This window comes from Sinocyclocheilus anshuiensis, unplaced genomic scaffold, assembly GCF_001515605.1.
Source record: "Sinocyclocheilus anshuiensis isolate Anshui unplaced genomic scaffold, SAMN03320099.WGS_v1.1 scaffold1891, whole genome shotgun sequence".
In the NCBI taxonomy this organism is placed as follows: domain Eukaryota; kingdom Metazoa; phylum Chordata; class Actinopteri; order Cypriniformes; family Cyprinidae; genus Sinocyclocheilus; species Sinocyclocheilus anshuiensis.
The window spans coordinates 152,423-163,342 of NW_015549560.1; the positions used below are offsets into that span (position 1 = coordinate 152,423).

Here is a 10,920-nt window from a genome sequence, read left to right on the forward strand (position 1 = left end):
TCTCTCTCTCTCTCTCTCTCTCTCTCTCTCTCTCTCTCTCTCTCTCTCTCTCTCTCTCTCTATTTTTTGGGCATGTAGCTTACAGTGTACAACTATAGAGGAGGGCCGTGTTACAGGTGTTTGTACCCCGCACCACCTCCTCCTGAGACCGTCACTAACTGCTCTGATGGAGGGGTTCTGGGAGTAGGTCAGTCCTCCTCTGCTTAATTGCGATTGCATTATTTTGTTGCATAATTATATAATTATTAAATTATTGCATAATTTTTAGCCAGACTCTATTCAAACTTTGTGCATTCTATCTGTTGTTGGTTTTTTAAATTGTTTAAATTAAGAAAATTTATGAAGTTTGAAATTGACTTGCTTTGTTAGAATGTGTGCTAGACAACGGAAACTGATGATGTCACCATGCTGTTTGTGTAATGAATAGCACTTAGTCTTCTTTTTTGCATTTAATTCTATACAAAATTTTGTACGATGTATGCGGAGTATCTTGACAAAGGCAAAAGAGCTCTGAATAACTCTTATTAAGTTATTTCATTTTTAAAAATGTAATGTAAAAATGTAATTCTGTTAGAATTCTGTAATGATTCATTGATTTTGCAATTATATCTTAATGTTGCAGGGTTCTGTATTGAGGGTATGACTTTAGTGTGACTTGTTTTGATATTGTGTAGTGCCTGGAATAATAGGTTGCCTTCAAGCATTGGAAGTTCTGAAAATTGCATCTGGTCAAAGATGTATCCTTTTTGCTCTTAATGACACCCTAAACTCAAACAATTATGGCTTTTTTATACACACCTAATACCATACTGTAGGCATAACATAATGAAATATCTCCTTAACCGGTCAGTTCAGCCTCATTTGAGAAGCAGCTGTTGATGTTTGATGGTCAGGAGGGGCGTTTCCGCTCCATACGGCTGCGGCCCAAGCAGGCTGAGTGTGTGGTATGTGGAGAGACGCCCACGGTGACTGAGCTCCAGGACTACGAGCAGTTCTGTGGCTCCGCTGCTACAGATAAGGTCTGAGGATGAGGAAAACTCCCACTTCCTATATTCACGTCTGCATGTGTCAAAGATGCAAAGTAATCAGCTGTGGTTAAATGTCCACAAGGCATCACTGTGAGACAGTTCAGTTATTATGTAGAGTGTGAGTTGTGCATTACATTCATTGTGACCATATGCTACTCTTAAGCTTTGAAAAACATTCATTTATTCAATTAATGGCACATGCACCACACACTGAACATAACTTTTTAGAACTATGTTGGAAATTTCCAGCTGTGAGTTTTAGTGGTGCTTGTTAAGCAAGCATTGCCATTACTATTGGTTATACTGGATTGGAACAAACCTCTAAACCTAGTGTGCTGATCAAAGGTTTGGAATCATTAGTTTTATTTATTTTTTTTAAATGATACTTTTTTTTTTTCACCAAGGATGCATTAAAGGGGTCATATGATGCTGCTAAAAAGAACATTATTTTGTGTATTTGGTGTAATGAAATGTGTTTATGCGGTTTAAAGTAAAAAAAACAAATTATTTTCCACATACTGTACATTATTATTTCTCCTCTATGCCCCGCCTTTTTGAAACGCGTCGATTTTTACAAAGCTCATCGGTCTGAAAAAGCGAGGTGTGCTGTGATTGGCCAGCTATCCAATGCGTTGTGATTGGCCGAATACCTCAAGCATGAGATGAAAATGTTACGCCCCTCACATACTGTTGATGCCATGTCCCGGCCGAAGCGATGAGACAAAAACATTAAAACCCATTACAAACGAGGCATTTGTGGCATCCAGTGGGGACATAATTAATGATTATAATGACTTATACTGTCTTTTTACACGTTGCATCGCGCCGCGTAAACATAAAACCCTGTCTGCATTTGTGATCAGAGAAATGACAAACAACAAGTGCTACTCTACTATAATGGTGACAGAGATATGTAAGGGCATTTAACAATTTAACAATAAACTTGCACGAGTGCGATGCACAAAGTAACGGGGTGTTAGTTGTAACACGCGTGGTTTGAATATTTATTTTACTATAACATTTAAATTCTGGCTTAAGTAAATGTTTTTTCTCAGTTTTTATTATTCATTTAAAATGAGACAAATCTGCTATTATTTTAATCTCCATATCAGTTCAGATAGTTTTTTTTAATGCTTTGATTACTAGCAGAAGACACTAACCAGTTTTAAATTCCAGTTGCGCAGATGGGGCACGTTGTAACACTGCGTTACAATGTGCTATTCTATGACATTAGCGATGTAATTTACACTATCGGCCGATAATATCGGCAAAACAATATATCGGTCCGGCTCTATTTCTGACCCTGCATAGACAGCAACGCAACTGACACGTTCAAGGCCCAGAAAGGTTGTAAGGCCATCTTTAAAATAGTCCATGTGACATCAGTGGTTCCACCATAATTTTAAGAAGCAAGGAGAATATTTTTTGTGCGCAAAGAACAAAAATAATGACTTTATTCAATAATTTCTTCTCCTCCGTGTCAGTCTCCACAGCCATTCACGAGAGTACCACGACCATGCGTTTACAAGCAGAGGAATGCACACGCATGCATCATGGTACTCTTGTGAATGCGCGTCGAGAACTGTCTGACACGGAAGGGAAGAAATACAATAACAACTCATTGTGTTCTCGTTTGACATTTACGCTAGAGAACATATTGACATTTTGTTTCATTTAATTTATTGCTTAAATTTCCTTTACTTGGTCTTAAAAAGGTCTTTAAGAAGTCTTAAATTTACCTTCATAAAACATGCAGAACTCCTGATTAAAAATACAGTAATAATAATCATCATCATCATTATTATTAATTATATTGAATAATAATAATAGTAATTATTATTTCAAATATATGACAATAGAAAAGTTATTTTAAAGTGTAAAAATATTTCACAATGTCTCTGCATTTTTTTATCCAGTAAATATAGCCTTGGTGAACATTAGAATCTTCTTCCGAAATCTTACTGATCCCAAACTGCTTTGAGTGGTAGTGTGAGCATTATAAATTTAATTGTATTAAATTGTTAATTTTATTAAGTATTTTTTAAAGTAAATGCTTAAAATAATTAAACGATAGTATAAATAATATAAAATAAAATAATACACAATTATTTTAGGTATTTTAAATTGTAATAGTATTTCACAATGTTATTGATTTCGACTATTTTTGATCAAATCAGCCTTGTGATCAGCCTTGGTGAGTGTGGCTGCTTTCAAAAACATTTTTAAATGTTTACTGATCCCAAATTTTTGAATGGTGGTGTAAGTATTAAACTTAAGAAAAGAAAATTCCTTGCATTCGTATAGCGGCCAGGACAAACACAATTAAGTAGAAAATCAAATCATAAACAAAAACACACACAAAAAAAGGTTTGAAGTACAGTCTAAGATGAGCACCTGATCACACATGACATGGCCTTCTTCAAAATTTGCTACATAAGCAGTTATGTGTGGTGGTTTAGGTTTAAACGTTGTGAAATGAAAAACAGTGCTGATTATTCTCTCTTGTATCTGCTTTATTTCATTTCCAGTGTCGAAGACTGATTCTTCTAACCAAAGAACAGAGAGTCTCTGTGCAGGTAACACTGTTGTTTGTCATAATTCTGGGCAGGCAGAGGAATGTAATAAGGGGTGTTTAAATTTCCATTTGGTAGTTTAGATTATATCTTTAGCAGAACCGCACTGTGTTAGCCAGTTAATTACTTAGCATTGTGGAAATGTGCAGCTGCTCGTTATATAAAGCAGGTCTGATCTGTCACCTTGCACTTCTGTGTACTTTCCTTCCTTAAATGATATATGTATATGTGTATATATATATATACAGTGGTGTGAAAAAGTGTTGGCCCCCTTCCTGATTTCTTATTTTTTTGCATGTTTGTCACACTTTAATGTTTCAGATCATCAAACAAATTTAAATATTAGTAAAAGATAACACAAGTGAACACAACATGCAGTTTTTAAATGAAGGTTTTTATTATTAAGGGAAAACAAAATCCAAAACTACATGGCCCTGCACATGATCCGCCATGTGCTTCTGGTCCGTGCTTGTTTACGTCAGAGTGTGCAAGCATCTTTCACGCAGCGTACAGCGGTGTTGTGCATTTTGACATGTTGATGGGAAAAGTATTCTTAGAGTATAAAGCCATTTTAGACAGTTCAACCCCTCATCTCCTCATTGATGTTCGACCCAAAGTAGAGGTGGACATTTGCCATCTGCCAACCTCAATCAGTATCCTTTCCCATGGTCTCCATTTAACAATTTATTATTAGACATTTGCAATATTAAAATATACATAAGATGATCTAAACTTGAAGATGAACTTTAAAAGGAGAAGTCAAAAATTGAAGAAACAACCATGGTTAAATTATGTTACTCAGAATCTTAGGCGGGTTTGTCTATATGCCGTGCATAAGTGGCTTAAAGGGATAGTTCACCCAAAAATGAAAATTAGGCTATGGTTTACTCAGCGCATCCTAGGCGTATCTGACATTCCTCTTTCAGACGAGTCCAGTCGGAGTTATATTAAAAATTGTCCTGGCTCTTCCAAGCTGTATAATGAAGTGAATGGTGCCTCTGTTTTTGAAGCCGAAAAAAGTGCATCCATCCATCATAAAAGTACTCCACATGGCTCCGGGGTGTTAATAAAGGCCTTCTGAAGCGAAACGATGCGTTAGTGTAAGAAAAATATTGATTTTTAAAAATGTGTAAACTGTAATCTCCAGCTTCCGGTTGCTCAAGCAGGCGTGTTCACGACAAGGCGTTCGAGCGTATGACGTAGGCGTAGTGGAAGGCGCATCGTAAGCTCCGGGGAGAAGAGTGTAGTCTCGCGAGAACCAAGTTTAGTTTACAGCACAGGGAAACCAGGTGAACTACATCTGTAGTTTGTGCCGCCGCTGCTGCAGCCTCCTCTATCTCGCAGAGTTCCTGGTCGGTATACTCCAGTTCAAACAAATATGGCTGGGCAAAAAACTCATTCTCCTCTTGCATTATATCGAAATCCTCTGACACTTTTGCTTTCTTCTCTGTGCTTCCGCGTTTGTCACTTTCTCCCCGGAGCTTATGTTTTTTATACTCTGTCCAAGGATTTGTATGAGAGTTTTTAAAAAGTTTTTTTATTGGTAAGAATGATACTATTCTGTCAAATATTTTGCCTGCAGGGAATGTTGTTGCCGATTTAAGGAATTTTTCTAATTTTTTGAGTAATTTCAGATTGGCTTCCTTAGCCCAGTTGAAAGACATTATATTGCATTTAAATTGCGTCGATTTTTACAAAGCTCATCGGTCTGAAAAAGCGAGGTGTGCTGTGATTGGCCAGCTATCCAATGCGTTGTGATTGGCCGAATACCTCAAGCGTGAGACGGAAATGTTACGCCCCTCACATACTGTTGATGCCGTGTCCGAAAGGAAAATTTGAAATCGCATCATATGACCCCTTTAAAGGTTGCCAATTATATTTTAAGTATTGACTCTGGGGAAAGGTGTTGCCTTAATGATTTTAGATTTGAGCGCAGCCAGCCTGTGATACTATAGATCATGTAGTTTTAATAGATCGTCTTCGAGATTATATTGGGATCAGTGGTGTAGCCCTTAAGTGGTTTTCTTCTTATCTGCAGGACAGGACATGCTCTGTTAAAATTGGAAACCATGTTTCTGCATCTGCAACTACTTCCTGGGGAATCCCACAGGGATCAATTCTTGGTCCAACTTTGTTTTCTCTATACATGCTGCCCCTGGGGTCAATTTTTAAGCAGTACATTTTTTAGGCAGGTGTTACATTGCAAATAATTTCCTACAATTAAATGAAGATTATTATGTTTGGAGTTTGAAGTTTATTGTATTTGGTAACAAACAGCTTGAGAAAGGTGTGGTTGAAAGCCATGGACTATTGTCAAACAATTTACATGGTTATTTATGATTCTGAAATCCATTTTGACCATCAAGTAAACCGCGTTGTGAATACATCTTTCTTTCAGTTAATGACCTTACATAATCTTACATTGAATGCAGTTGCTGATGAACATGATGAGTATGGTAAAAACGGGTAAAATGTACCAACAATCACATTTAAAAAATAAACACTTTTTGATATACCATTAAAAAAAAAAAAAACGGGTAGCCCATCTGAATTAGGACATTTAGGCTATCCATCTAATAGTAGCCTACCAAAATCTTATTAACAGTAGAAGTTAAATCTTACTGTAGTCTTCAAATCTGGGTACTGTCTTACGTTTTAAAATCACAAAGGGAGTTTGGTCCCATCAGGCTAACATGACAGTCACGACTCATGCAGCTGTAAGGTTTTCTTTTTCTTTTGTTTTTACTCGCGATCTTTACAACACGCATTACATTACGTATTTCACGGCACACTCGTTTTATGCGTATTTGGCGCCACCTATTGTTGTGGGTGTATTATTGACATGTCAAAGTCTAGACCCTGAATATAAGACGACCACGTTTTTTCAGATGTATTTCCAAGAAAAAAACATCGTCTTATATTCGGGTCAATACGGTAATAATTTTACAATAAGACTTGTTACTGTTAATTAATGCGGTACTGTATCATGAACTGACAGCGAACATTGCTCATTTTATACATTTATAAATAGAAGTTCATGTTCATTTCTGCATATAATAAGACATTTTTAACATTTAACAAGTTGTGTAAGTAGTATATATATGCTTAGAGTAATGATTAATAATGCATTAATGTTAACAATTTTATTTTAGATTTACCATTAAAAGGATAAAAGCTCCTCCACTAGTCCGGCTGCCAGTGTCCTCTTTTTTTTTTGTGTGAAAAACTCACTACAGTCATCCTGCAAATAAAACTTTTACCCACTTGGCAGGTGTTGAATTTGTGGGGCACAAACACTGTTCTCACTGCTGCTGGTATTTCACCGTGTTTTTTTGTCTGGTACTCTATACCAAAGGTTCTCAAAGTGGGGTCTGCAACCCATAGCTGGGGGGCTGCGAAATCATTTTAGGGCCCTATGATTTCTGCGATGCAGAAAATGTGGACTTATTTGTGGATTCCAGTAATAAAGATACGGAAAGACATGGAACAAGGAATGTCACGGAATTTGGTATTGCTGTACACTTAATGAAATTGCGATATGGATTAGTGTTTGTGAATATTAAAGCAGAAAAAAACAATGCTATTTAAATATGTGGTCCACATGAGAGCTGCTCTAATATATTACTATTGTACAGTAGAGTGTACTTCCCAAAGTAATAATAATAATAAAAAAATTATGAAAACTTCATTTTTGTAAGGAATAATCAAATCCATGTTTTAATTGTAACACTAAACATCTGATGTGCAGCACTTTATTTGCCTAAAAGTAAAGTAAGCTTTTATTTGATTACATTTGAAAAGATTCCGTTGTTAATGTTTTATGCCTTCATTTGATTACCACCGTTTCTGATAATAAATTTGTATTAACTTATAAATACAGAAAAATTAAAATGACAACACAGAATTTCTTAAAAATAAATAATAATTCATAGGGCTCTATTATTGTAAATAATAATAATAATAATAATTAAGTTGTTAGTTTTATGAATTCAATTGATTAGACATGCTTTTTGATTATTAAAATTAAACCATTAAAATTAAATCAGGAAAACAGTAAAAAAAAAAAAAAAAATTATTATAATTGGGAACAATAAAACTGAATTTGAGAAAAACATAAAACATCATATGACCTTAAAATATATAATTTTTAAACTTTAAATAAATTGTTGTTAAATTGTATAGTTTTATGATTTCAATTAGATGTGCTTTTTGATTACTACTGTTTAAGTTAACCATTAAAAATTAAAGTGTGTGTGTGTGGGGTGGGGGCTGACACCTGAATCCAGAAAAAGTTAAGTGTAAGTTCCAGTGGCATTTAAGGATACAAATTGTACAAAGTATATGCTTAATCACTGTTATAATTATGAGGGAGTTTATGAGAAAATGTTCTCCCCTGTGGGGTCCCTGGCGCCAAAAGGTTTGAGAACCCCTGCTGTATACAATAGTAGTACAGTATTTACCTTATGAAGTGCTGGAAGAAATTTGATTGGTGAAGAATCTTTCTGCTTCAGACTACTCCAACCACCAAGTCCTGAGCAGATTTAGTGATTTATTTTATGTTGTCTTATTATTTGATATGACATTTAGTTGGGTGGTGTGAGAGTGTGAGAGAAAGCCTGAAAGCGGTTTTGACAACCCTGTCTTAAGAAAATGTAAAAATCGAGTTCATTCCTTCTGTTTCATTTCCTTACATTGCATGACAGACATTCCACTTTCTAGTCTAGAGAATAAAAAGGCTGAGCACATCACTCTTTTAAAAGATACAATTAGTGACCATAAACAACAGATGGACAACAAATCTCAAGTCCCAGGTAAGAACCCTTTTAAGAATCATTTTTGTTACATGCCATTTTTTTGTGATCAGTGTTTAACACTCCATGCTCCTGCATCTCAGTTATTTTTGCTCAAACAAACATGGTGCTGAAAAATAAGTTCATCCACTGAGCAGATCTGAAAACTGACTGTGTAGAGCTGTACATCTTAAGTGATACTATCTTTATACACAGTAAGCGCTTGTCTGTATGCCAGATGCCCACAGCCAGCCAGCCCTCATTAGACGTGTTGAGTATTCTGAGCACAGAGGAGGCCTAACCTGAGTTTTCTCAAGCTAATTAAGCATTTGGAGAACAGTGTTGCCAGCTACCTTGCTTTTCTTGGATGGATGATGAGGTGGTGATGATGGAGTTTCTAAGCAGTTATTTTCCAACACAGAAATGGCTTAGTCTTGAGAAAAAGCTGGCCCAATATTGAATAATCAAGTATTTTTGGAGTCTTGAATTTTTAGATTATTGTTTTTAATGAGATCTGTTTGAGCTCATTCAATATGCCCAAAGTGTTATATATTTTTCTTAAATCTTACCCAAAACTTTTGAATGGTAGTGTGTCACGGTGTCCACATAAATATGAAATGTTTTCATGGTTGCAGCATTTTTGATCAAATAAATGCAACCTTGGTGAGAGATTTCTTTCAGAAAAATTAAACAAATCTTAGTTATTCCAGACTGAATTAATTATTCCAACATAGTGTGCTTTATTTGGGAAAATAATCTTCTTTTAAATTGCAGTATGACTGGAGTGAATAAACTTACTTTGTCTTTATGTTTACCTTTATTGTCTTGTAGTGTTTGTGGTTTGCAAACTTGGCAATGACTCCCAGAAGGCGGTTCAGCTGCTGGAGAAAATGTCTGGACAAGAAATCGAGCAGATCGCTGTGAAGGATGTCATCGGAGGATTGATGGCCTGGGCTAAGAGGATAGATCCCACTTTTCCTCAGTATTGACAGTCATTATTCATCTGTATTAATTTCATGAATGAAAGCAATAAAGTTGAAATTATTTTATACGGCCTATGTACTGTAATTTAATTGATGCTGTTATTGGGATGAATTATGACACTTCATCACTTCCCTGCCTTTTTGTTGTTTTAAAGTATATTTTAACGTGTGTAATATAATCAGACTGATTTCTCCATTTAAAATAATTCTAGTAGTATCTGCACCTTTAATTTCATGCTAAGATTCTATTAATATACATATAGATTTTTAATGTTTTTTTTACAGGAGTTTCTTATGCTCATCAAGGCTGCATTTATTTGATCAAAAATACAGGAAAAATTTAATATTGTGAAATATTATGATGTAAAATAACGTTTTTCTATTTTAATATTAGGGCTGGGAAAGTTAACGCGTTACTATCGTGTTAACGCATTAATTGATTAACGCCGACAATTATTTTATCGCGCATTAATGCAGTTTTTTATTATTATGTAAAGTCCGTTGCTCACTGGCTCTGAGTAACACAACAGACAAACCATGGGTCACAGGAGGGGTGGGATGGGTGTCATCACGTGTCTCAACCAATGAGAGTATTTGGGGAGGGCCTAAGACTGCAGGAGCGCTCACATGGATGTTCCTGATAAAATTATTTAGGCTAAGCATCAACATTGACAAGCCTGTTCACTATTATTTTTAACAGAAAAGAATGCAACATGCTCGTAATCACGACTTCATAAGTGGGAAATAGTAAGTTTCCGATAGCACGTGAAGACAGCAGAGAAGCGCTCTCGCACATCACACTAGTCAAACGAACCGTGCTTTGGGGGTCAAACGCGCTCGGGTACGGCTAAGATTGCCTAGTGTGAGTACACGCTAATTATTCTTCCGCATCCCGCACACATGAGTCTCTACCCGCCCATCAAGTGTTGTCCCGCGCCGCACTCTGCTGCGTTGGGTCCCGCGATAGTGTTGGTCTGTAATGCCGAGTTCACACTGCACGGTTTTCAAACTCGTCGGATCGCCGTGGTTTTCACACTGCGTGACTATATGCCAAATAATAATTCACACTGCGTGATTGTCACTCGCCTGAACGAGCACCGATTTGCCTCAGATTTCGGGCATTTGTCGGCGATTTCGCAAAACCTGTCGGCGAGTGAAAAATCGGTCTAAAATCGTGCAGTGTGAACTCGGCATAAGGTGCCTGTTACAATGTTATGATCGAGGCTCTGGACTCTGAGCATAACTTGTTTTTCTATAACAAACTATCAAATATTTTCTATAAAAACATTAATGCCCTGGCAGTGGCAAATATCTTGTTTTATATTTAATTTGATTACATTAATGTTTAAGTTGAGATTTACAAGAAATATTTTAACTGCTACTATGTAAAAGCAATACTGCTGTAAAAAAAGCACCTTATTTGTTTAGTGTTTGCAAACCAAATGTTATTGCACTTTTGTTCATATAGCAGTACTTTTAAATGAAAAAAGTGCATTATTGAATTTTGTGCATAACAATGCGATTAATCGCAGACAATCAAGCGATT

General features: G+C 36.0%; 1 protein-coding gene across 1 annotated transcript in view; it reads left to right on the top strand.

Moving 5' to 3' along the window:
• LOC107657152 (adenylyltransferase and sulfurtransferase MOCS3-like) overlaps positions 1–9,443 on the top strand; it is an 18,962-nt gene extending 9,519 nt beyond the window's left edge. Inside the window, exons 7-13 of the mRNA XM_016445180.1 lie at positions 79–187; positions 675–737; positions 856–1,019; positions 3,557–3,604; positions 4,158–4,254; positions 8,305–8,412; positions 9,223–9,443. Of these exons, the coding sequence (XP_016300666.1) occupies positions 79–187; positions 675–737; positions 856–1,019; positions 3,557–3,604; positions 4,158–4,254; positions 8,305–8,412; positions 9,223–9,380 (747 nt within the window). The 3' untranslated portion in view covers positions 9,381–9,443. The remainder of the gene's footprint in view (positions 1–78; positions 188–674; positions 738–855; positions 1,020–3,556; positions 3,605–4,157; positions 4,255–8,304; positions 8,413–9,222) is intronic.
• Positions 9,444–10,920: the final 1,477 nt, after the last annotated feature.